Below are 27,693 nucleotides of genomic sequence, written 5' to 3' on the forward strand. Positions count from 1 at the left end.
GCTCATGTCCAGGCGGAGGACTCTCATTAATCAATGGCATCAACTGGTGAGTGCAAATAAGGTAGCTACAACTAATAGGTGATTCTTAATGCTACTACAGAACCCTTCATGCGCGAAATATCTCAATCTTTACATGTTTCATCCACTCCACCAGCCTAGTGGTTAAATAATCGAATAGGACTTGCTAAACTTCTGAGTTTGATCCTCAAAAGAGACACGCGTAGAGATAATAATGGTACTTATAAGATCCTCTTCATAATGTACGATAAGAGGACGATTACACAATCAATACAAAAGGCACTTTAGTTTTATCATCTTCAATCCTTTAAGTATTCTTATCTCGCACGTTTTCTCTTCAATTGCTATGTCCATTTAATAAAGATAATGTAATAGATGCTATTAGTATTTTATATTGTATCGCAATTTTATATCTTTATTTTTGTAGAGAAATTGAAGCAATATTCATAATCAACATCATCAGGTCATTTAGTCTCCACTGCAGGAGCGAAACCCTCTCTAATTATCAGAGACAAATGAAGGATTTGGCATACATTCCCTAAGCTGTCAAGGTGCATATTTGGCACTTAGGTCTGGTTTCCACTAAAGTAGAGCGGAGAAGTGTCTGACCGTAAATTTTTCGCAGCGGCGACGGTGAAGTGACAATACCTCCTAACTGCATTTATTTTTTTTTTGGTTTTCAGGAGACATAAAAAATACATAGCTGCTATGCGCAAGTAATATTTACTTGCGCATAGCAGCTATTTCCACAAAGTTTTATTGCTATTTAAAAAGAAATATCAGTTAGGGGAATTTCGAATGGAAAAAGTCCACGCCAAATAAATTTTAAGCCTATTGTATTAAGAAAATAGATTTCTTAAAAAATGATAGCGCTCCTGCACATGATGCCGCCACCGCGCCCCTACACTGTTCATACGCGCCGAGTAAGCCCGCCACCGCGCCGCCGCCGCGCCATCAAAGCATAATTTTGCCAGCGGCGCGGCGGTTGCGCGGCAGCGGCGTGTATGAACAGTGTAGGGGCGCGGCGACGGCGCGGCAGCGGCGCAGCAGCGGCGCGGCAGCGGCGTCGTGTGCAGGAGCGCTTAGGAGGTATTGTCACTTCACCGTCGGCGGGTGGCGGTGGCGCCGCGCGGAGCGGAGCCGTGCGGAGCGGAGAAGAGAAGTGGAACTAATTGAATCTGATTGGTTATTAAAAAAACTTCTCTTCTCTCCTCCACCTTGGTGGAAACCAGGCCTTAGTAAGCTAGTTTCTTTCCCAACTAGGAACTACACAGTGATTTTACACTTTACGTGACGACACGTGACTTATTTGGGAATCGAACTCAAAATCTGTATGTCGGTGATGATTTTAATGCAGTATAAATGACTAATAAAAACTATTAGTAAACAAACTTCTTAAAAACATTATCTGAACTAGATCATTCAATTCATGCCAAGGCAAATGATTGCTTAATTTTATATTACGCAAAAAGATACTATTGTTTACTTTTTATAGTAGTGCTAATGACATGTTATCTTTTTATAGACATTTAATTAAATGCGTGTTTTAGAGTTGACACACGTTTTGTGAATCATCATGAGTCAGAAATAAAAAATGATCATTAAAAGTAAATTGATTGTTTTTTAAGTATTTTATAGACCGTTTTCATTAATCAAAAGTAAATCACTCTTGAAATATTTTATAGATCGCTTTATAGCAATAAGATCGTCTAAATCAGTGTTCCGCAAACTTTTTGTATTCAAGGTACATCTAGGAATTTTTTTGGAGGTACACCACACATGCAAAGTTCATTTGTATTAGTCTTACCCTTACTTCATCATTATCATCATCTCAGCCATAGGACGTCCATTGCTGAACACAGGCCTCTCCCAATGCTTTCCATGTTGCCCGGTTGGTAGCGGTCTGCGTCCAGCGCCTTCCTGCTACTTTAATGATGTCGTCGGCTCATCTTGTGGGTGGACGTCCCACGCTGCGCTTTCCGGAACGCGGCTTCCACTCCAGAACCTTGCTGCCCCATCGGCCGTCAGTTCTGCGCACTATGTGCCCTGCCCATTGGCACTTCAGCTTGCGGACGGATTACCCTTACTTACTTACTAAAAATAAGTTTATAAGATAACCTTATGAACACACTATCTAGTGACCATGGCCCACCAGTGTGCCCCGGTACTCCCTTTGCGGAACACCGGTCTAAATAATTGTGCCTTGTTTGGTGTAAGTGTGGTAGCGCACCTGTAACTCTCCCGGGGATGCGGGCACAGACTATGTAACAACATCACTTCCAAAGACTTAATTGGCGTACTTTTTAAAACTGTCAAAACTAAACTCTCCCATAGATTTTGTATGGCACTACAAACAAGTGACGTCACTATTTTGTCAACTCAATTAAACTACTTTTTCAATTACAATGCGACCAAAAATCGTAATTTAGAGGTAATTTAAAATTAATTAAGTTTTTAGGAGCCAGAATGAAGTGGCTTTTTAGAAAAGTTGTGATTTCGAATTATTGGAGAATGGTGTCAAATTGTCTAATATTATTTACTAGCACAAAACGGGATGTCTCCCTTGAAAAGAGCCCTTACCCCTTGTAGTAGAAAATAATTTCATTACAACGAGCAACCACTCTACTGTAAATACTAACAAAGGAATCTTTTTAATTACAGCTCATATTCACAGTAAAAACAACTATTTTTCATCCTTGTTTTCATCCTCTTTGATCCCTGTATCTCTTAAATATAACTATACAACTCAAAGGTGACTGACTGACTGACATAGTGATCTATCAACGCACAGCCCAAGCCACTAGACGGATCGGACTAATTGGCATGCAGGTAGCTGTTATGACGTAGGCATCCGCTAAGAAAGGATTTTACGAAACTCCACCCCTAAGGTGGTAAAACGGGATCCACGTGTACGAAGTCGCGGGCGGCCGCTAGTCCTGTATAAAGCTGTTATTTAAAGTAAAAGTAATATTATCAGGCTTTGAGATAATCTCAGCAATATTTGCGGTTAGTTGATGCTTTGTAGTAACGTTTATTTGTTTCCGTTCCCTTTTACAGCTGCCCTTGTGGGGTTTACAGACGTGAAGAATGGCGAGCGGATAAACCATTAGAGAACCTGGGATAGTTACTAAACTTTCTGCAGCACGCTTTGCATATAAACTACCTTACTATGAACAACCATTCGAAGAAGAAGAGTCACAATGATCTCAAGATAATTTGAAAAAACGCACAAAGAATTTAATTTGTCTGAAATCAAGAGTCCACTTTTCAAACGTTCATCATCATCATAATTTCAGCCTATATCAGCCCACTACTAGAAGTATACGTAGTCCATCATTCATAACATACGTGGCAATATCAACCGAGTGGTTGCGGCATAAGACGGGAAGTCTTCTCGTGGAAATCGTAAGGGGAGATTAAGAAAGTAATTATGCGAACAATTGCGAACAGCAGGCTTTTCCAGTCCATCAGTTAGTGCATAAAATATAGGCCAAATTGTCCATTTGCCTCTAGTAAATAAGAAAGGGTCGGTCATTTGTAGGTAATGGAGGCTTAATGACTGACGATACTGATTTTGCTGTTTAAACCACAAGTCCGTGTGTCCACATTTTAACTGTAGATTTCTATTCAAGTCTTGATTTCGCTTTGGGAGTTAGCCGTTTTAAAAGTTTTTATAACTTGTGATATTGTTTCCGATGTCCGCGTCTGTTTCGGCTCATTCCTTACTTTTAATGCCTTAGGGGATTTCTTGTTTATGTGTTCGGAAATTGTTGTTTTCCAAACGATACTTGTAAGGCTGCGGTTTTAAGAACACTTAGAGGGTTTAAAACTTGAGCAAACGTGGTTATGTTCGCTGTATTAGCTGTATTATCATCATCTTTAGGTCTTTTAGTCTCCACAGCGGGATAATCATCATCATCATCATTTTAGTCATAAGACGTCCACTGCTGAACATAGACCTCCGCCAATGCTTTCCATGTTGATCGATTGGTAGCGGCGTGCGTACAGCGCTTTCCTGCTACCTTTACGATGTTGTCGGTCCACCTTGTGGGTGGACGTCACACGCTGCGTTTCCCGGTACGCGGCCTCCATTTCAGAACCTTGCTGCCCCATCGCCCGTCAGTTCTGCGTACTATACAGCAGGAGGATGAAGCACTCTAATTTCAGAGGCAAATGGAGGATGTGGCCTACACTTCTCACGCTGGCCAGATGGATTGGGCAGGCTAACCACATCTAACTTATTAGTCTGATTATTATCATTCAGGATATAGACGCTAAGGGTATAGGTTGTAGAAATCAATCTGTTATTATCTTTTTGATTTGGCCTTAGTTCATCGAATTACTTGGCCTTCATTAAGTCCCTATGCTTATAAACAGCTGGGCTATCTCACCCACTTTAGTCACCTCAAAGCCTAAATCTAGATATTTCATTTACATTCCAGCATTAATCAAGCAGATTTCGTACCAGAATAGGTTTCCGGTTAGACATTTAACGCTCCGTTATCTTTTAACCGGCTGGTTTCGCCGTCGTTGCTGTTTATTCCGGATTTTAATTGGAAAATTAACAATAGAATGGGAGCAGTGTCGGGGATAAATGGGGATTCGTCTCGTTCCGGCATCCTGTTAGAGGGAAAACAGAACAGCCTCTAAATGTAACCATTATTGTAATCTATAGGATCTATAAAAGCGAAAGGTCATTAACTCACTCATCACGAAATCTCAGAAACTACAAGTGCTAGGAGTCTCAAACTTTGGCGGTTCCCTTTAGAACGTAGGTGCTCACTAAGTCGGGATTTTGCAAAATTCAACCCCTAAGGGGGTAAAACGACATCCACGAGTACGAAGTCGCGGGCGGCCGCTTATAGAATATAAATTAAAAAAACTTTATTAACACAGTAATAAAACTTACAATAGTAAACACAGAACAAAAACTGTAATAGCGAAGGTTGAAGAGGTAATAATGTGCCAACAGACCCCGCTCAGCATCTACAATGATAATTTTACACTAGCTGAACCGGCGAATTATGTACCGCCTATGTTCATCAGAAACAATGTAGGACCATAATTTATTGTGAAAGAAGTTTTCAAATCAGCCCAGTAGTTTCGAAGCCTATTCAATACAAACAATCAAATCCTTCCTCTCTATAAATAGATACACGTTTCTTCAGTATGTAAAACTACAACTTTTTCATGAAAGTTTTCTAATATAACTTTAGGAACACTTGTCGGTTTCCTTCGTCAATGTCATTTGCAGACTTAGGCTGAGTTGCACCACTTAACTTCGACTGTAACTTTAACGATAACCGGAGTTTTTTGTATGGAGTTTGACAGACTTTTGACGTTTGTCAAAGTCAAAGTAAGATGGTATAACCCAGCCTTAACGTGATTATTATATTTCACTGGCTCTTCTACCCAAGCTGTGACGAACAAACCGAAAATCAGGCTCAGATCGCGGTGGTTTTAATGTCAAGCAAGTTTTAATGAAAGCCGCTAGAGATGGGCATCGAATGATTGTTCTTATTCGATGTGCTTTTTATTATAATTCTAGTATTGTTTCAGAGTTTCAGGTTCAGTTTGAACAGTTTAATTTTCTTAAAACCAAAAGGTGTGCGTTCACAATTTACTCTTCCACAAGATTTGGTACGCATAAATGTAGACAAAAAACAGCCCAACTTTCTAACTTATTGTGTGAAGCTGCATCTTATAACTCCATGAAGCTGGTGGCCTTTTGGTAACACACTAGTTTTTTTATTTTATGTTTATGTTTATTTTTATTACTTTATATATATTTTTGTCTTAATTTTAAATATTTTTTTACAATGTAAATTACAAAAGAAAAAATTTAAAAAAACATTATAAAAAAAACACTTAAAACTAGTTTATCTGCCGGCAGCGGAGCAAGGCCCAAGCTACTGGTGATCAGGGTCACAGGCTGAGGAACCTCCGGACAATGCGTGCCATGCGTGGTAATGTCAACGAGCACTGCCCGACGTTGGGATTGGTCAACCACCACAATATCAGGCTTATTATAGACAATAGTCCTGTCTGTGATGATAGAGAAGAAGAGAACGATCCCAATAGAGCAATGAGAAAGAGAAGAAGAAGAGAACGATCCCAATAGAGTAATGCATGACCATTTTCGAGAACTGGCACCGGCTGGCATCGGTAATAAGGCCTCTCAGATTCAAGAAGGCCGTACTGAAGAGCAAGTTGCTGATGGATGATTCTGGCTACTAGGTTATTACTTTTATTTTTATGTTTGGTTTTGTAAATAAAACTTTTGTGAATAAAACATTTCATTCAAAAATCCATTCAGTAGTAGTTCCTAACTAACCAAAATAAAATAAAACTAAAATTCAAATTTATTTTACATGTTTTAATTAAATGGATCGCAAACGTATTTTTCACATAACAGCAATCTCATTCACTAAGCAAACATGAATATTTTGTAATTTATAAAGTAAATAACCTCGTTTACTAGAAAACGAATTTCGTAAATAGGTAAACGTTTTATATTAGGCTCGTTATAAATATGTTACGTTACCAGTTTTGTTACAGGAAATACCCAGTTAGCAAGGTTTTCTTTTATGTTGCTGATAGAGTTAAGTTTTTAGTATCTACTCGTATTTGGGAGGCGTAACGTAATAGAAGGAGATTGTCTATAACAACATTGTTGTTGGCTTTTGTTTTAGAAGCATTTAAATTAGTTTTGTATTTACAGTCGATAGCACATCAAGAAAACACTGCGGTATCTTCATCATCATCATTTCAGCCACAGGACGCCCACTGCTGAAAATAGGCCTCCCTCAATGATTTCCACATCGCACGGTTGGTAGCGGTCTGCATCCAGCGCCTTCCTGCTACCTTTATCAGGTCGTCGGTCCTGTCGTCGGGTGAACGTCACACGCTGCGTTTTCCGGAACGTGGCTTCCACTCTAGAACCTTGCTGCCCAATCATGGATGCCCTTGATTGTACATCGTAGAATTTATATTGTATTAGTATGCCCAATGCCCATCTCTAAAACGGTTGTTTTGGTTTTCGGCTACGATACTTCATTTGGATCTAGGTGAGAGCCAGGTCTGAAACAAAGGCTGACCTGCGAATCATGTTTTTGTCATGGGCCGACAATAGCTACCTAGTACAATAGGTATTTACCGTTTCAGGAAATTTGTTCTCGTCTAAACAATGGTATTACAATATATTATTTTGTTTATTATTGTAGCTGTGAAATGCTATTAATTTTGAGTTTGGAAAAAGATTACATTACAAATCTTTTGTGTACCTCGATACAATAGTAGGAACAATACAATATAAGTAGTTTAACGCGATTCTTGTTCAAATTTTTCCAATCTGTTGATAAAAATGAACGATTTTTGAAGCGCATTTATGTAATACGAAACTGAACTAAAATAATTAAGACACAAAAATTATGACAATATTTTTTTTAACGTTCTTTCTTTCTTCCAGATTCACGTCTTGTTTAACTCTTTTAAGCTAGTATAGGGAAAAAAATATTTTTCATTGGCATTGAACTTTATCTGATACTAGCGGCCGCCCACGACTTCGTATGTGTGGATTCTGTTTTACCCCCTTAGGGGTGGAGTTTCGTAAAAATCCGTTCTTTGTGAGCACCTACGTTCTAAAAGGAACCCCCATGCAAAATTTGAGACTCTTAGCACTTGTAGTTTCTGAGATTTCGTGATGAGTGAGTCAGTCAGTCAATCAGTGACCCTAAGGCTGAGTTGCACCATCTTCCTTTAACTTTGACAAACGTTAAAAATCTGTCAAACTCCATACAAAATACACCGGTTATAAAAGTTACGGAAAAAGTTAGGTGATGCAACTCAGCCTTAGCTTTTATAAATATGATAGATAACTAAAGTGGCATCAATTTCTGCCACCATATTAACTAGTTAAAGCCCAACGCTCCGCTCTAAGCTCCGCTTCTGTAAATGCGGCCTAAACCTCACAAAATGGCCGGCCGAGATTTTTCCGAGGACCTCCATTTCCCGACTATCAATCATGACCAGATTATATTAAGATCGAACGTGATGGATGTCGTCATAATCGACGATTAGGCGTGTTCTACGGCGTTGTAAAATTTATCGGTTTAAGTTTGAACGCGGGAGAAATATTATTGCAGACCGCGATGCTTTATAACCGTTTATAATCGCAGCCGAGGGATGAGATACAATGCAAAATTACTTGGCGTGACAGACACGCTGACATTCAACGTGTTAACGTGACACGGATTAAAGTGGCATCTGATAGACAAGCTTCGAAACGACTTAACTGATTTGAAAAATTCTATAACCATTAGAATCCTGCATTATTTTCGGAACATAAGTGGCACAAGTTCGCGAAGTTGTCTTACTTGGGAATCGACCTCAAAACGCTGTAATCTAGTAGAGAGGCTATCTTCTTATGTTCTTAGCGATTGAATTCAAATTCCACAGTAGAAAGCAAATTCAAATTCTTTTTATTAATTATGTAGTTTTTTTTTTCTTTTAGTATGTAGGTAGATAGACTTCCCAATTATTTAGCTTGATATTAATTTCTTATGCAAATCTAGTAAAGTAACAAAAGAATAAAGCAAACAGGTGGACAGACCTCATAAAGGTAGGAGGAAAGAGCTAGACGCAGGCTGCTAACAACTGGCCAATCTGGAAAACATTAGGAAAGGCCTATTTACAGCAATGGATGTCCTTTGACTGAAATAATGATGGTGGTAAAAGTAAAAAAAAAGTCCTGTATAAAGGATCATCATCATCATCATCATCATCACGTCGGACGTCCACTGCTGAACAAAGGCCTCCCCAATGCTTTCCATGTTACCCGGTTGGTAGCGGCCTGCGTCCAGCGCTTTCCTGCTACCTTTATGGGTGGACGTCCCATGCTGCGTTTTCCGGTACGCGGCCTCCATTCCAGAACCTTGCTGCCCCATCGGCCGTCAGTTCTGCGTACTATGTGCCCTGCCCATTGCCACTTCAGCTTGCTAATCCGTCGGGCTATGTCAGCGACTTTAGTTCGTTTACGGATCGTATAAATAAAGGATAATGATGGTAAATAAAAAACAATTCTGGAAATAAATTCCTTGTTATAATGACCTATCAAATCCATAGCTCAAAATTGGTAAGTCAATTTAGATCGGATCCAAATCATAACGAGTGCAAATCTAATTGGGAACACACGACAAACTGATGTATTGTGGTGGTAATTAACTGTGATAATTAGACCGACGTTCAACACTAGCCGATAATTAGGTTTAGGGACGAGTAGTTGACGTTTGGATTATTGTTGTGATGCGAAATGACAATTGAGCGCCAGGGAATTTATTGGGTAAAACCTTATGCAGTAGTGCATAGGTAACAGCTAAAGCCCGCACGCCAAGCACGTATAAATTCGTCTAATGACCCCAAGCTACACATCCTTATCGCTCGCGCGTAATTATATTGTTGTCGCGCTCGCACACTCACTACGGCCGCCCGTCACATAGTCGTGCGGGCTATATAATTACGCGCGAGCGATAAGGACAGCTATAACACAGTTAAACTATTTATTTACGAAACATATCATAATAAGCTAAATAGTTAGAAAGAACTTTTTATTAAATTAGGTAGGCAAAAAAGCATGCATTGTGTGGTGACTATCATAAATTATAATTTACGACTGAAAATATCATACAGCGGATAAAATTGTGTGGAATTTTTTATACTGTAGGTAGGTACTTATACTACTTCACAATCACTATTCTTTGTCACCCTAAAAAAAATGCTTATTTTTTTACACCCTGCATACTTTAAAACTGCAAAACTGCTTGCAATTACCTGAACAAAATGAAATTTTGCTCATTTGACAACCTTCTCTTAGTAATAAATGAAACTACCCTGCCCCTGAGAAAGAGGTGACAAAAGAGTAAATTTAAACTAGCACCTAACTTTACCAGAATAATAAATCACAATGACACTTTAAGCGCTTCCTTTCAGCGTCCTGAAATGGCAAAGCGCTTTGCCAAAGCGCTTTCCGCAGCTAGACGAGGACCTTTGGGTAAATAGAAAATAAAGTATGGAGGAGCGTTTCGGTATGAACAGAGTAAGTACAAAAGAGTAGGTTATCTTCATAGAAACGCACCGAGTGCGGTTTGTATGTGAGCATGCCAATATACGTATGCGGCGCGCACGCACACACTGATAAAATTCGGCGCAATCACGACTGGCTCCCCGCTAATCCACGCTAAATTTTGTCAGTGTGTGCATGCACGCCGCATACGTATCGGCGCGCTCACATACAAACCGCGCCCGGTGCGTTTCTATGAAGATAACCCACTCATTTGTATTTACTCTGGTGTGAAGCTGGACGTCTATTGCGTTACAGAGATCCTGGGGACTGACGTAACGAGTGCGTCCGTTTCCAAAGTCTGTTGGGAGAAGACCTTCTCGAAAATGAGACTTCATTAGTATCTAGATAAAGTAGCATCTGTGACAGTTTTAATTCAGAAATCACTTCACGGAGCGCCTAAAGTAGGGCCAACGAGAAGCGATACCAAATGTAAACAAACCCAATGTCATGGGTGAACCCGTCTGACTTTGACATATTTTGGCGGGAGAACGAGACATTACGACAAATACACAAGATGGGAAGAGACAGAATATATTGTCAACTCGACAGTCGTATCGACCTTTTGTATCGCTGCTAGTTGGCCGTACTTTACATATTAATGACAACTGTTGTGAGAGATAAAATTATAATGAGGTAAAATAATAATAGCGATTTGTACAGAAAAGGTCTTATGCGTTGCAAAAAGCATGAGAAAAAAGGTAGAAAGATAGATCTATAGACAGAAACATTTTGTTTTTACTACAAAAAAAAATCAAGGAAATATACAAAAGAGATCGCAAAATTTAGGGGATTTTCTGTTTGAGGCAAACTAGAGGACTTAAAAATAAGTAAAAGGGAAGGGAAAACATTTATTTAAAATGCTGTACATACTTAAATATTCATATAACAAAAACTTGTTACTCAGAACTAAATTGTTTCTTATAATTAAATTAGTTCTAGGCCCCGTATTTATACATTGGCAAGAATGCTAAAACTCACTCCCTAGGTTTCCAAGATACCTACTTCCAAAGTTTGAGGACACGCAGAGCTCTTGAGAATATTATGCATCTCTTTGTGCAATCTGAGATGCATCTTGTCAAATTAGGTCGCCTTGCCCGTACATTTGGGATGGGTTTATGAATAGCAAAGTTTATTTTCATATGTAAAGAGCGTCAGTAAAGTGTTATCTGCACGATTATGATTGTGAACTCATTTAAATATTATTTTGCCGTGATATTATAGTGAGAATGACCAAAAATGTTTAAGAAACCTTAACGCCCGTATTCACAAACGATGCTTGCTTACGGGCGTTAGACTATATCAACTATCACATTCTTTTTTCTTTTTACTTTACTTTTAGTGTTGAGAAAACAGTAGGTATTTAGTAAGTGCTGAAAATCAGGGCAAGCTTTTACTACGTATTTTCACTGAAACGGTGATTTGTCGAGTTCCCTAAACACTACACTTAAGGTTTAATTATTTAACTAACCTTTCCAGTGGCATTTTAATTTTAGCACCATCAACTTGAATACTTTTATTAGTCTAAACTTCTTCACTGCGAACGTGTCTATTATTCTCAAGAAAAATTGTCGCCGTAATTCTTCATAAAAGTCTTATTTTCTTCCAGTTTCTCGTTTTAAAGCGCGAGTGCTTTCAAGCTAAGGCTAAGAGTGCTTATCTGTGCCAATTTCTGTCATATTTTGTCACAATGGACGAAGGAACAGCATCACCATTAAAGGAGCCTAGAATTCGATGCCCGGTAAGGTCAATTTGAAGCCACGATAGCCGAACGTTGAAGGGGTCGGACTGGCCGACTCGTGATTCGGGGAACGCGGGTTTAGTCCCCGCCGCCGCTCGACTATTGTGGTGAGCCCACTCGTGACACAAGTATTATCTAGCTTAGTACGAGGGGCTAACGGGAGTATTAGTAATTGGTGCAATAACAAATTTCTAATAATCTTTAAATAATTAACCTTTTAAAAAAATAAAACCGACTTCAAATGCGTGAACACAAAAAAAAACTAAAAATTAAAAATATTGCGTATAAAAAAGTTCATCCCCAATTTTCCACCCTTGGGGGTGAAATATTTTCTTCAAATTCGCATGAAACCACCCTTTTGATAATACCTATTCAACAAAAAAATAATCGTTCAAATTGATTTATAATCGGCGGAGATATTGCGTATAAAAAAGTTCATCCCCAATTTTCCACCCTTGGGGGTTGTTTTTTCTATTATTAAATTTAAATGGGACCACCCTTGAGGTATTACCTATACGCCGAAAAAAGATTTGTTCAAATCGGTTCATAATTGGCGGAGTTATCGCGTAACAAACATAGAAAAAAAAAACATACGGGTCGAATTGAGAACCTCCTCCTTTTTTGAAGTCGGTTGAAAAATATTTAAAATATTTTGTCAAGGTTCGATAGTGTAGTTTCTTTGTCTCCGTGTAGGCAGAGTTGTAATCTGCTCTGCACCATCTTATTTTAACTTTAACAAACGTCAAAAGTCTATCAGACTCCATATAAAAAAAAAACATCGGTATAGTCACGGTTAACCAAAGGTCATGCAACTCAGCCATATAATATATCGGTCAGAAGATCGCCAAATAAAGCAAAAAATATTTTAAGTCGCTCTATAAACTGGACAATTTTGGACGTTGACACGTTTGTCTCTCCTAACGTTGTGACCTAACCTACTGTATTAATTTTTATTGTATGTTCTTTAGACTGAGACGCTTTGGCCCGGCGGAGACCTAAAGTAGCAAACCTGTTCTGCTGTCGTTAACAATATGACTATGAAATCTTATTGTGCTAAAGCTATGTAATATCAAAAAGATAAGTAGGTAAATACTTATTTGCACACAAATCTTTGTAATAATCAAACTTGCGACTTTTGGGATAGTAGTCCGGAATCCAAACTGAAGCCAGTCGCCATCAAGATAAAAATTAACACACACTGGTTAACTTAAAAAGATTTTTGATATTTTTGAGATTTGTAGATGTTTCAGACTTATAGATGACCCACGCTGAACTGTCCCACCAAACTCAATGACAGGGGGGCGCTACCATCGTTCAACTATATGGTTTCCAACATGGCAAAAATCGGAACCAGCGATCCGGTATTGACGGTGGCGCCTCGCTGTCAATGTCATGCATAGGACAGTTCAGTATTTTGGAACTATACGATATATTAACTCGGAAAGGGATCAAAACCGTATTGTCTTTCGCGAGTTTTCATCGCCTTTCGCGCGCTCTCAACCGCGAGGCGAGGCGTTTACGTAACTGCGGATAAGTGTGCGTTGCAGCGCCACGAGTACGATCCCTTTCCACGTTTATAAATGTGCTACGTCCTTTACCCTTTTAGTTGCGATGAAGGATACATTTTATCCCAAGGATAAACGCTTATTATATACCACAGGATGAGCAAGTCTAGTGTGAAATAAAACCAAATTCATGTCCTGGTAATTAACGCTAACTTTTGTTGAAAATTATACTCGTTGTTATATTTTCAGCGTATGAACGAACCTGGTTTTGCTTTTAAGGTTTTTAGTAGCAATCTTGTTAAAAATATGTTTCAAAAAATTATAGGTTGTTTACACTAACTTATCTGATTTGTCAAGTGTTAAAAAATGACAAAAATATAATGATAATTAATAGTTTTTTAAGAAACACGTGAATACGGATAACAAGATTATGTAATTTAAAGAATTCTCATAAAATATTATTGTAACGACGTTTTACACTGTGGAAATATTTTTATTTTACTTTACTAGCTGTGCCCGTGACTTCGTACGCGTGAAAATGGTTTGAATAATATTTCCCGTTTTTGCAACATTTTACTTTACTGCTCTGCCCCTACTAGCTCCTACAGCTATATACTGTATAGCTTAAAGCCTTCCTCGATAAATGGGCTATCCAACACAAAAGTATTTTTTTTTAAATCGGAACAGTAAGTTCCCAAGGTTAGCGCGTTAAAACAAACAAAAAAAAAACTCTTCAGCGTAATAATTTAAAAAAAAGTATAGATTAATGCTTTTTTAACACGTGAATACAGATAACAAGATATTGAATTTAAAGAATTCGCGTAAAATATTATATGTAAAGAATGTTGTACACTGCGGAAATATTTTTATTTGACTTTACTAGATTAATTGCCCGCGACTGTACGCTTGAAAATAATTTGAATAATATTTACTGTTTTATTTTCTGCTCCGCCCCTATTGGTTGTAGGATAATGTTAGCTTATAGCCTTCCTCGATAAATGGGCAAACAATCCTACACATTTTTTTTTCATATCGGACCAGTAGTTTCTGAGATTAGCACGTTAAAGCAAACAAACAAACTCTTCAGCTTTATAATAAGTAGGTATTAAAAAAGTAATAGATACATTTTATTGATTCACTGCACAATTCACTGAGAACTTTTAACGATGAATCCATTAAAAAAACCATCCACTGTAACTAAAGATCACCGTAACGAAAGTAAAAGTGAATTTTATTAAAAAGTAGAAAATAAATAAATAAATATCCTTGGACATTTTACACTGCGCTTCTAGTCCCAAACTAAGCAAAGTTTGTACTATGGGTACTGGACAACGGATATAAACATACTTAAATACTTTTTTTTTGTAAATACATACATATACACAGAAAACACCCAGTTCAGTACAAACAAATAATATGTTCATGCACACAAATGTTTGTACTGTGCGGGAATCGAACCCGCTACCTCCGGAAAAGTAATTTCATATACTCTCACTCTTTTGTTTAAATGACATTATCAAAGTAGATGGTAAAACAATAATAATATTTTTGATGTAACTACCAACCGAATAAGTTGCAAAACCAAATTCAGCTCCAATCACCCGAATGCGCCAGAAGAAGGGTTATGTTTTTCGAGAGTATAATGACATACAATTCTTCAATTACTAGTTCTTTTGTTGATGAAATTAATTATGTACTATTTCATGCCTTCTACTGCATTTGTGTACACTAAGTTGTCTTGTTGCAATAATTATTTTATTTTCAGTTCATTTTTACGCTCAAATTTTTGTTTTTCAGTAATTTGCTATAAATATTTTATTTTTATAGTAAATTTTATTATGCGGTGTTCAATAAAATCAGATTTTATGTTGAATGACACCTATAAAACGCAAGGTAAATATTATTAAAAACATTATTACTTATTATCTATTAAACCTCAACATGTGGATCGCTGTAATTTTATTGTTTCAAGCTCAATTTTTCAGCGGTGACGCTGGTAAGAATTTTCATAATAATTATGATGTAGGTATTTTATTTTTAAATTGTATTTAATTTAATTATGCAAACTAAATAATTATTTTAATTTTTTAGTTGGTACCTAATAAGTATTAGGGAGTTCCTGTTAAGGTTCAATTATTAAATCTAATTTAGAACTAAATATAAAATAAAGAAACGTAGCACACTTATCGACCCGGAAAGGGATCGTAACCGTATCAAACGGCGGGGCGGTCGGTATTATTTGTATGAAACTCCGCACTGCAACGCACACTTATCCGCACCGTAACGTAAACACCTCGCCTCGCGGTTGACAGCGCGTGTAAGGCGATGACAGCTCGCGAAAGGAAGTACGGTGATGATCCCTTTCCGAGTTGATAAGTCTGCTATGACCTCGGAGTATAATAAACTTGAAGAAATCGGCTTGCCTAAATGCCAATTGCATTTAGAACTTACTATTAAAATAATAAGTGAAATAAATGCATAATTCATAATATTAGCCTAGTCAGGTTACTTTTTATCCCGGATAGAATTTTTTCTTCCCGAGAATGTAAAATTAAACGAGTAATTTTTTTTATTGTTTTTTTACAGAAATTGACAATTACCAAATTGTTGGAGGCGATGAAATTGAAATTACCGAGGCACCATACCAGGTGTCTCTGTGGTACGAAAATAGATTCGATTGCGGAGGATCAATCATAGCAAAAGATGTCGTTCTCACTGCAGCACATTGTTTATATGGGTAAGGATAAAAAAATACAAAAAAAAGTTCATTTGACTCAAATCAAAAGTTATTAGTTGACAGTAAAGTAACTTACTGTGTAAAAAAAAAGTAACTTACTGTTGGAGTCTGTAGAACTGAGGGCTGAGTGTGAGCTTTTTTCAAACGCTCTTACTAGTGAGCGCGTCAAAAAATGACATTAAATGTATGACGGATTGTACAGCGCCCCTAGCGGGAAACTATCAAAAACTAAAATGTTCATACAATTTTTAAACTTGATGTAAACTCACACTCAGCCCACTGAACCAAGCCGCAAAAGTTTTTAATCTATTATAAAACTGAAAAGTTTGTTTGTTTACTTGAACGCGCTAATCTCCGGTACTACTGGTCCGATTAAAAAAAAAATTCAGTGTTAGATAGCCCATTTATCGAGGAAGGCTATAGGCTATACAACATCACGCTACGATCAATAGGAGCAGAGCAACAATGAAAAATGTTGCGAAAATGGGTATTCACGCGTACGAAGTCGCGGGCACAGCTAGTTTGTAAATATACTTTTTGTGACAGTTATCTTCAATGAAAATTATTTCGTAAAATTGTATTTTAAAGGAAAACCTTTCTTGTGATTGAAAACGGATTAAAGGAACTATTCTGTATCTTACTCATTTCAGAAAACAACCGTCAGGATGGCGAGTCCGCGTTGGTTCGTCGTACAAGAGTCAGGGTGGCATTGTCCGATCCGTAAAATCAACATTATCGCATCCCCGTTACAAATTTTATGATGGGTTTGATTACGACATAGCTATCATGTGGCTTTCGACCCCATTGAGGTTTAGTAAGAAAGTCGCAGCTATACCAATGAAGAATTCAAACGAAGAAGTGCCTGAAGGTGCGATGATACAAGTGACGGGATTTGGAGATACCCAACCTCAATTTAGAAAAGTAATTAGTTTTTTTCCATCAGTACCAGTTTACCCCTTCAGGTCATAGCAGACTTATCAACTCGGAAAGGGATCAACGCCGAATTGCCTTTCGCGAGCTATCATTGCCTTTCGCGCGCTGTCAACCGCGAGGCGAGGTGTTTACGTTACGATGCGGATAAGTGTGCGTTTCAATTGGAGTTTCATACAAATAATACTGACTGATTTTCGTTAATCAATAATACTTTTAAGGGCTACATTAAAACATTAGTAATAATGACACCCTCGACGCGTCTTTCCGTTCTATACATAGCCAGAACGCAAGGGTGTGAAACTAATCGAGTATAGTTTGGAGATGACTTTTTTTACTAAGCTCCTCCAAACTATACACGACCAGTACGCATACGCTGCGTACTGCTCGCGTATACTTTGTAGTGACTTAGGTCAATTATACTCAAGCTTCGTCCTTCGAGATTAAGTAATACACATGTAGTAGCACCTACCATGTCGCCAGTTAGCACAGTTATTTGAGAGTACTAATATTTAATAAAAAATCAAAATACCGTTACCGTTACAACTTCCAACGTTATCGCTGTATCGCCACTAGTTGTCATTCACTGTCTGTGCTCCGCCGGTGCGCACACGTTTTTTCCGTTCGTTACAAGTTTTTTTTCCAGCAGTTAATAAAATGGGAAAACGAAAACATTCCGATCAAGATGGATATGAGTATATTATAAAGAAGTTAAGAAAGTTGGAAAAAAGGGTGAAACGATCCAAGAAAAAACGACGTGACTCATCAACATCAAGTGATTCGCATAACTCGGTTGCTTCGCCGAAAAACCTAGAAGGTAGGTTGCATACTACCCACTTGAACATATTATTTTATGAAATATTCCACTACTGCGGTTAACCGATTGGGTTATCACTTTAGTGGAAAAAATCATACCTTACGTGTATTAAGTTAGCTCTGCGGGCAGTTTTTGGGATTGTCACTTAGCTAATAAACACGATAAATATACGATGTTGCGGGCTACCGTCTGGGTAGTCACTTCATTGTTACTAAATTTTTAGAAATAACATGAAAAAGTACATTGCGGGCTTCCGATTGGGTTGTCACTTTGATACTTGTGTTTCATATAGCATTCCCGATATGTACCTATTTTTACTCAGTAAAATGGAATGTAAACATTCAATACTTTTTTTTAGACGGCTCAATGGTCGAGTTGGAATCAATAGACGTTGACAACGATGTTACGGCGGTGGATTTGGAGACCACAAATGACGAATGCCGGCCAGCGAGTGTTGTGAACATCTCGCGACCAGAACGCGAGTGCTCACCTATAGCTTCAACGAGCAAAGCTGCGCTTGCGTCAACAAGTGTCGAGCCACAATCAGGTATCGAATCTCAATCAATCGAAGCGCCACAGTCACAAACAAATACCTCACCGTGTGAAGAACCGATGGACAAAATTATGCTAGAACTATTAGGAGATGATCCATCCGTTACCAAATCATATGGCAATGAGATTAATTCTGGACTAGCAGTTCGTATCCAGCACATGGTAACCAACGGCCTATCCAAAGATACCCGTAAAGAGCTGCAGACTAAATACTTGCCCCCTAGTAACTGCACTTTTGTTGACGCCCCCACTCTTAATCCGGAAATAAAAGCTGCTGTTTCCGAGACAGTCTTAAAAAGGGATAAGGGCATCGAATTGAAACAGAAACTCCTTGGAAGTGCAATTACCTGTATTGGGGAGGCTATATCCAAACTGTTAGCCGTGGAAGATAAAAATACAGAATTGATTAAGCTCCTAATGGATGCTTGTCGTATTATATGCGACTGCCAAAATACTGATTCTGTAACACGTCGAAATTTCATACTCTATAATCTTAAAAAGGAAATGAGAGATCAGTTACAAAAATCTAAGATTGACACTTCTCTTTTTGGTGCGGACCTAGCAGAAAATATAAAAACTGCCAGAAATATCTCGAAGTCAGGAGCCGAGCTAAAATCAGCTCCACCACCTAAGCCTGCTGCTACAAAATTCACCAAGCAAACTCCAGTTTCTACGCCTCAAAGGAATTTAAACTGGAAGGCTCCTCCTCAGAACCGCAGGCCGAAAGGGACTCAGGAGCCGAAGGAGCCTGCACAGAGGAGTCAGCCCGCGAGCTCCTCGCGACCATCATATCGAGCGCCACCTCCGAAGAATCGCAACCGACGCTAGACACGGTGAGCCACGCCGGCAGGCTAACACGTTTTTACAATCAATGGTCTATGTTAACAAACGACGCTACTATATTATCGTGGATATCAGGCTATAAAATACCATTTGCACGACCTGTAATTCAAAACGATCCTCCTAAATGTCGATCATACTCTGATTATGAAAAATCACAAATTAAGGAGTGTATTGATGAGCTTTTGTCTATTGGTGCCATCTCCTCTTGTCAGCCATGCCAGGATCAGTTTCTTTCTAGTTATTTTCTAGTACCTAAGCCAAATGGGAAAAATAGATTTATTTTAAATTTGAAGCAGTTAAATAAATTTATCGACACAGAACACTTCAAATTAGAAGACTTACGTACAGCTATAAAATTAGTATCCGAAAATAACTATATGTGTACAATCGACCTGAAAGATGCATATTTTTTAATTTCAATCCAAGATAATTATAAAAAATACCTTCGATTTCAATTTGGCGACAATGAGGAGATGTACCAATTTAATGTTTTACCCTTCGGCCTCAACACGGCACCTTTTGTTTTTACGAAATTAATGAAGCCGGTTGTCAGTCTGCTAAGATCTTGTGGTTATATATCTACTATTTATCTTGATGATATTTTATTAATATCTGACAGTTACAGTAGTTGTTTTGAAAACTCTAATGCTACCATAAACTTGCTTAAAACTTTGGGCTTTATTATTAATCATGATAAAAGTGATATGGAACCTAAAACTGTCTGTAAATTTTTAGGTTATATTATTGACACTGAAAACTTCCATATCAGTTTACCACGGGAAAAAATAAATAAAATACAAGAAAAAGTAAATTTTTTCAAAAATAAATCTAGATGCAAAATAAGGGACTTTGCAAGTTTCCTCGGGTTACTCAATTCTGCTTGTTTAGCTACTGAATACGGATGGCTTTATACAAAAAGCTTCGAAAGGTGTAAATATTTAAATCTGAAAAATAATAATGAAAATTATGATATGTATATGGATATTCCTGAGAGTCTAAAATCGGAATTTGATTGGTGGTTAAAAGCAATGGAGAACCCAGTAAATAAAATAAAATATGACGAATACTGTATAGAAATTTTCAGTGATGCTTCGACTATGGGGTGGGGGGCTGCGTGTGGTGAGGAAACTGCGAGCGGCATTTGGACTGAAAAAGAACGTAGCATGCACATCAACTACTTAGAAATACTTGCTGCCTTTTTAGGCCTTAAAGTTTTCGCGAGAAATTTAAATAACTGTCAAATATTGCTTCGAATCGACAATACCACTGCAATATCCTACGTAAATCGTATGGGCGGTGTCCAGTTTCCTCACTTGACGCAAATAGCCCGTGAATTATGGAAATGGTGCGAGGCAAAAAATATTATAGTCTTTGCTGCATATATTAGCTCCGCAGACAACACTCTAGCCGATTCAGAGTCTAGGCGGGTGCATCCTGACGTTGAATGGGAACTTGCGGATTTTGCATTTCAAAAAATTCAAAATGTTTTCGGGATACCTGAAATAGACATTTTTGCTAGCAGAGTAAACAAAAAATGTCCAAAGTATATTTCCTGGCACAGGGATCCAGATGCATTTGCCACCAATGCTTTTACAATACCCTGGACAAATTTTTTTTTCTATGGCTTTCCGCCATTTAGTATGATACTTAAAACTATTCGTAAAATAATAAAGGATAAAGCCAAGGGTATTCTAGTTGTGCCTTGGTGGCCAACTCAGCCATGGTTTCCTGTTTTTAAAAAGCTACTTGTCTCAAAGCCCTTGGTCTTTGAGCCATCTCAGAACTTAATATTTTCTCATTCCAGCAACCGCAACGTTCACCAACGACTTACCCTGGTTGCCGGAATCTTATCACCAGATCAATGATTAAGAAACAGGTTCCACTATCTTCAATTAATATAATTCTAGCTTCTTTGGCTGAAAATACGATAAAGCAATATGACACATGTTTAAAAAAGTGGTTCCAATTCTGTATTGCTCATAATTACAATCTGTTAGAGGAGTCTGTTCCAAATATCTTACTCTTCTTAACTGAGCAGTTCGAAGCTGGTGCTCAGTACGGTACCCTTAACAGCTGTAAGTCCGCACTGTCTCTAATTTTTGGACCACAAATTGGAAATGACATTAGAGTCAAGCGTCTATTCAGGGGTATATTCCGATTACGTCCCCCGTTGCCAAAATACAATTGTACTTGGGATACCTCGTTAGTCTTAGATCATTTAGGTAAATGGTATCCCAATCAATCTTTAAGTTTGGAGAAAATTTCTAAGAAGCTTGTTACCTTATTAGCCCTAACGACCGCTCATAGGATCCAAACTCTATCTAAGATTAACATTCATAATATTGAACGATACCCGGACAAGATAATTATCAAAATTCCTGATCTTATAAAAACTTCTCGTATTGGATCACAACAGCCTACTCTAGTTTTGCCTTCTTTTCATAATAAACCTCAAATCTGTCCCGTTAACACTTTGGATTCGTATTTAAATATGACTGAAACCTTACGCACTGACAATTCTCATCTCTTTATCAGTTTACGAAAACCACATTCTAAAATTACATCTCAGTCTCTTAGTCGTTGGGTTAAAAACACACTTGAAGAATGTGGGGTAGATGTATCCATTTTTACAGCGCACAGCACTAGGCATGCTGCGACTTCTAAGGCATATAAACTTGGGGTCAACATCGATTTAATTAGAAAAACGGCAGGGTGGACTGGCAGCTCAAATACCTTTGGGCGTTTCTATCATAGAGAAATTTATAACAATGTGGAACAGACTTCTTTTGCCAGGTCTATTATAACAGGTGAATCGGATGATGATTAATTTATAAGTTAAAAATGTTTATAATTAAAAATTTAAACAGTATAACTTAAAGGGAATAATAATTACATATTTTTTTTTATTACTCAAGCGATTGTCTTTATTTTAGAATGATGTGATATTTTACGATTTTCATCTCTCAATGTCTACATGTGTATTACTTAATCTCGAAGGACGAAGCTTGAGTATAATTAATGATTAAACGAACTTACCTGTACGTGAAGTTCTATCATAATTATACGATAGCTTCGTCCGAAGAGATTAACAACCCTCCCACCCAAACCCTGAAGTAAAATATCACATATTAATAACTCTGAACATAATGACAACTAGTGGCGATACAGCGATAACGTTGGAAGTTGTAACGGTAACGGTATTTTGATTTTTTATTAAATATTAGTACTCTCAAATAACTGTGCTAACTGGCGACATGGTAGGTGCTACTACATGTGTATTACTTAATCTCTTCGGACGAAGCTATCGTATAATTATGATAGAACTTCACGTACAGGTAAGTTCGTTTAATCATTAATTATCTTACTCCAAAATATACATCGCCAGTACGCATACGGACTAATCATGTATGTATTGTAATAAGTGCGTGATTACAATTTATACGCGAGTAGTTGCATGCTATTAGTCATTTTGTCTTATTGACCTCTCTTTCTATTATATATTAATTCATATCTGCGTGTCTACTTTAAACATTGAATCATCTTTCGACACGTATTCTGCCATAGAAAAGATATTTGTTTTGGGGCTGATATTTAATTTTCACCAATTCTCGAATAACTCTTAAATTAATAATTATGTAGGTATGGAAATATTATTATGTCAAAATGATTTTGTTCTTGAGATAAAAGTTAATAAATAAAATAAATAATAAATAAATATCCTTAGACATTTTACACTGCGCTTCTAGTCCCAAACTAAGCAAAGCTTGTACATAATACTAAGTATTATACATACATACTTAAATACTTTTTTTTTGTAAATACATACTTATTATACATAGAAAACACCCAGTCCAATACAAACAAATATGTTCATGCACACAAATGTTTGTACTGTGCGGGAATCGAACCCGCTCCCTCCGGAATAGTAGTCCGTTTCGAACCACTACACCAAACGGCCGATAATACAAACCTAGCATTTAAAGTCTAGCATAATGTATTAATAATGCACGTTGAACTTTCTTCTCTCACTCTCTCTCATTTTAAATGAATTTATGATTACACTAATAATTGTTATTTAATTTGAAATCTACCTAATCAATTTAATTTCAAAAACCACTTACAATAGTGTTAAAAATCTAGATTTATTATAGATTCAGTAAAATAATAATATTTTATGTAATAATATCGAATAAATGTAATTTTAAATATAATTCCATATTTTACTAAATCAATATCAACTAAACACACTCTAGTCAAGTGTAAGTGGTGTAGTAGAAACTAATCGAGTATAGTTTGGATATGACTTTTTTTACTAAGCTCTTCCAAACTATACACGATCAGTACGCAAAATTCGTGTATAGTTTGGAGTCACAGATTTACAAACGGGCACTACAAAATATACACGAGCAGTTTCCTATGGGTGCGTTCTGGCCATGTATAGAACGGAAAGACGCACCCTCGACGGTCTCTCTAATTTTATTCTTCGATATCCTTCCTACTAATATTATAAATGCGAAAGTTTGGATGTCTGGATGTTTGTTACTCTTTCACGCAAAAACTACTGAACGGAAATTTATGAAATTTTACAGTGTTATTGTTTATAACCCAGAATAACATAAAGGCTATAATTTATGACGATCTGTGACAAACTAAATTTCATGCGGGTGAAACGGTGATGTTATTTCCATATGTCATAATAATATGTCATGAAAATTTAATTTATCAAATAATGAAAATTTAATCCAAGCAGTTTTTTATTTAAAACTTCATGATGCTGTTTACAGATAGAAGACGATGATCAGCTACGAAGGATTCTGGTTCCCACAATAAATTTTGAAGCATGTAAAGCGGTGTATAAACCAACAGCACATGTTAGTTCTCGAATGCTGTGTGCAGGCACTTCTGAAGGTGGAATAGATTCTTGTAAGGTAAAAAAACTTAGGGCTAAACTATATAATATGGCATTTTAGTATCTTTTGTTAATATTTACAGTAAAACTAATTTTAATAAAACATGGCTTTGAGGATATCCACCCCTTCTGTCCTTTTTTGATCGAAGGCCGTAAGTTTCAAATTTCAATCTCAGGACTCAATTATTAAGATTACTTTCTGTAATTTATTGACACGGAAAATTATGCAGACTTGGGTCAAAGTCTTTCTGTCTTTTACATAATTTTATGATCCACACGATGCAAGAAAAACTCCTTAAAGGTCAAAGCAGACTTATCAACTCCAAAAAGGATTAACACCGTATCGCCTTTCGCGAGCTGTCATCGCCTTTCGCGAGCTGTCATCGCTTTTTGCGCGCTGTCAACCGCGAGTTGAGGCGTATATGTTACGATACTGATAAGTGTGCGTTGCAGTAGGAAGTTTCATAACTGACCGCCTGGAGTTGATACGGTTACGATCTCTTTCTGGGTTGATAAATGTGTTATGTCCTTAACCTAAACCTAAACCTTATCCAGTAATTATACATTCTAATTTTTTATGCAGGGTGACAGCGGTGGTCCTCTTGTCCACGATGGAAAACTGGCTGGTGTAGTCTCCTTTGGTAAAGGATGTGCCAGGAAAAAATACCCTGGAGTGTACACCAAAGTATCAGCCTTGAGGAAATGGATTGATGAGGAAGTCCGCAAGAAAAAACTGCATAAGGAGTGGGAAAGGGATTTTGAGTGATTTGTCTTTTTTTAATGTGGAATAAAATTTTGAGATTTTTAACTTTCTTTTCTATTTTTTACTCAACCTTCCTTCACATAAGTATTTACCAATTATTAAATAACAAATAAAATAATATCCTTGGAAATTTCACTTTGCGACTCTAGTCCCAAATTAAGAAAACATTGAACTAAAATAACGGATATATATAAACATACTTTAGTTAAGTATGTTAATTTTCTACAAATATTATATTGTAGGTACTGTATATTTATAGATAGATATACAGGGTGTTAGGTAAATGGGTATATGAGCCGACACTAGCCTATGTCAACATGGGCATATAAATGGTATGGTGAAGTCAGAAAATTGATATCTTCATTTTAATTATTTTAATTTTCATACAAATCGGATTTTATAAAATTTATTTTGTATGAAAATTAAAAAACATAAAATGATGATATCAAATTTCTGACTTCGCCATACCATTTATATGCCCATGTTAACATGGGCTAGTGTCGGCTCATATACCCATTTACCTAACACCCTGTATAACACCCAGGCTAATACAAACAAATATCTTCATGCACACAAATGTGTGGAAATCGAACCCGCGATCTCTGGCATAGTACTTAGTCCATTACGAACGAACCAATAACACCACGGCCGATATTTTTATTTTTATTATAAAACCTATAAAATTGTGGTTCGAATTATAAGAAAGCTTGTACTGAAGATTGTTCAGTACAAGTTTAAGTACTATTGGTGTAGGTAAAATGGTAAGGGATTCGTGTGATTCCACTGCAAAGTTAAATGTCAGCAAACTTACTAACGCGAAAAGGAATCAACACCGTATCACCTTTCGCTGCCCTGTCAACAGCGAGGCGAGGCGTTTACGTTAAGTTGCGGGTAAGGCCCAGAACAGACGGTGAAACGCAACTGCAACGAAACTGCAACTGCTAGTTACTTTTGAGTTGCATCTAAGTTTCTGCCATAGCGTCCGTTGAGAGACCACACATGACGCGACCAGTTTGAAACTTTCGGTTTCAGTTTCATTCATTAGAATCATCAGAAAGTTGCAGTTTCGTTGTAGTTGCGTTTCACCGTCTGTTCTGGGCCTAAGTGTGCGTTGCAGTATGGAGTTTCATACACAGAATACTGGACCGCCTCGAGATGAGACGGTTACGATCCCTTTCCAGGTTGATAAGTGTGCTTCGTCCTTAAGTTTATGGTGTGCTCCCATCACCATCTTTTCAAATTCAGTAAAATCGAATGTAGGTTTAGTCTTAAGCTTATTACATTAATATAACTGACGATCATTGCAAACGTAGCTATAGGGATAGAGACATGAGATTTTTGGTTTTACAAAGGTAATATGATAGAAAATAACACAAAGTTATAAAAACCACCTGTTATATGGGCATTTTTTGGAGACATTTCTCAAATTTTCAAAAAAACACGAATTAAAATGCATATTTTTTTCAGAAAATATTTTTTTTTTATTATTTGTTGGCATTTTCTGGGTATTTTATGTATTTTTTTAGTATCTTCTGTAATTTAGTATTATTACTGTTTATATTTTATCAGGATATATGTAGGTACATCTTAGTTTAAAAGTTATTACGTTTTCTTAACAATAAGTATTTGAACGAAAAAAAATCTATAAAAATTAAAATATCTCAGATATTTTTTGACCTTTTGCTGTCGATAAAAATTGATCTAGTTTCATCTGTTTTCATATGTGTATTTTATCAAGACTCACACTGCATAAATAAAAGTTGCTATCTGTGGCATACCGAAATAATGCTGGCGAAACCGCGGGCAATAGCTAGCTATAATAATAATATGTTGCAGTGCAAAACTGATTCTTATACAGTACAAAATACCACAAAACGCATACGCAAATCCTTAGAAAAATTGTCTTATATAAAAATGTTGATAAGAAAACTATTTTTCATAAAATGTTACGTATGTATTTATTGTAAACGTGTTAAAAAGTGATAGATGATAATAATATTATACATTTACATACTTTCATACATTTTGGAATTTAAATAACTCGTTAAAAATATTTTATTTAAGGTATGTCGTACACTGACAATTTGCTTTTAATTTTATGAAATGTTTTTTATTGTGACGAAAAATGGTTTAAATTTTAACATAAGCCACATTATTTTGATGATAATCTAGTTTTATATAGTAAATCTTCTTAATCATTTATCAATACATAAAATCGTTATTTTTTACTTGAAGCCTAAATGCGTAATATCGTTTGTAATGCGAACAGCTAGGGACTGGAATTCGCTGCCTGCTGCTGTATTTCCTGCAGGCCTAAGATGCGCGCCGCGATAAGCGCTAATCACGCCATTTTATCGATTTTGCCCATACATTTTGGCGTCGATAAAAGTTATCACGGCGCGCATCTTAGGCCTCTATAATCCGGACACTATAATCCGGGCATTTTCAAGGCGAGAGTGAATAGGCACTTACAAGACAGCTGATATGTACCATCCTAGACTGCATCTCACTTAACACCAGGTGCGATTGCGGTCAACCTGCCTTGTCTAGCATAAAAAATATTTTTTTCAATACCTATAAATTAGTTTCCCATACAACCTTTCACTATTTTTTTATTATTATCCTTGTATTTTTTTAAGGAAACCTAATGCACACTGTACGTCTTACCTTATACCAGTCGCGTTAATGGGCACCTATATAAACATAAGAAAGAATTTCACTATCGACTTACTTAGCTTTCTCTTGCTAAGTTTGGGTTCTA

The 27,693-nt window shown here is 37.0% G+C and overlaps 1 protein-coding gene across 1 annotated transcript; it reads left to right on the forward strand.

The window, feature by feature from the left end:
* The first annotated feature begins 10,102 nt into the window (after positions 1-10,102).
* LOC135083204 (vitellin-degrading protease-like) lies at positions 10,103-24,935 on the forward strand. Its single transcript, XM_063977938.1, has 4 exons — positions 10,103-10,111; positions 10,716-10,771; positions 16,934-17,039; positions 24,753-24,935. The coding sequence occupies exons 1-4, from the start codon at positions 10,103-10,105 to the stop codon at positions 24,933-24,935; spliced, it is 354 nt and encodes a 117-aa protein (XP_063834008.1).
* Positions 24,936-27,693: the final 2,758 nt, after the last annotated feature.

Source organism: Ostrinia nubilalis, chromosome 23, assembly GCF_963855985.1.
Source record: "Ostrinia nubilalis chromosome 23, ilOstNubi1.1, whole genome shotgun sequence".
NCBI classification, from domain to species: Eukaryota; Metazoa; Arthropoda; class Insecta; order Lepidoptera; family Crambidae; genus Ostrinia; species Ostrinia nubilalis.

Bases quoted from the DNA above. Each gene is read 5' to 3' on its own strand.
- LOC135083204 (XM_063977938.1), top strand. The intron at 10,772-16,933 runs GTAAAATAATAA...ATTGAGGTTTAG, and splicing joins AGAGATAAAATTATAATGAG to TAAGAAAGTCGCAGCTATAC. The intron at 17,040-24,752 runs GTAATTAGTTTT...TTTTTTATGCAG, and splicing joins CCCAACCTCAATTTAGAAAA to GGTGACAGCGGTGGTCCTCT.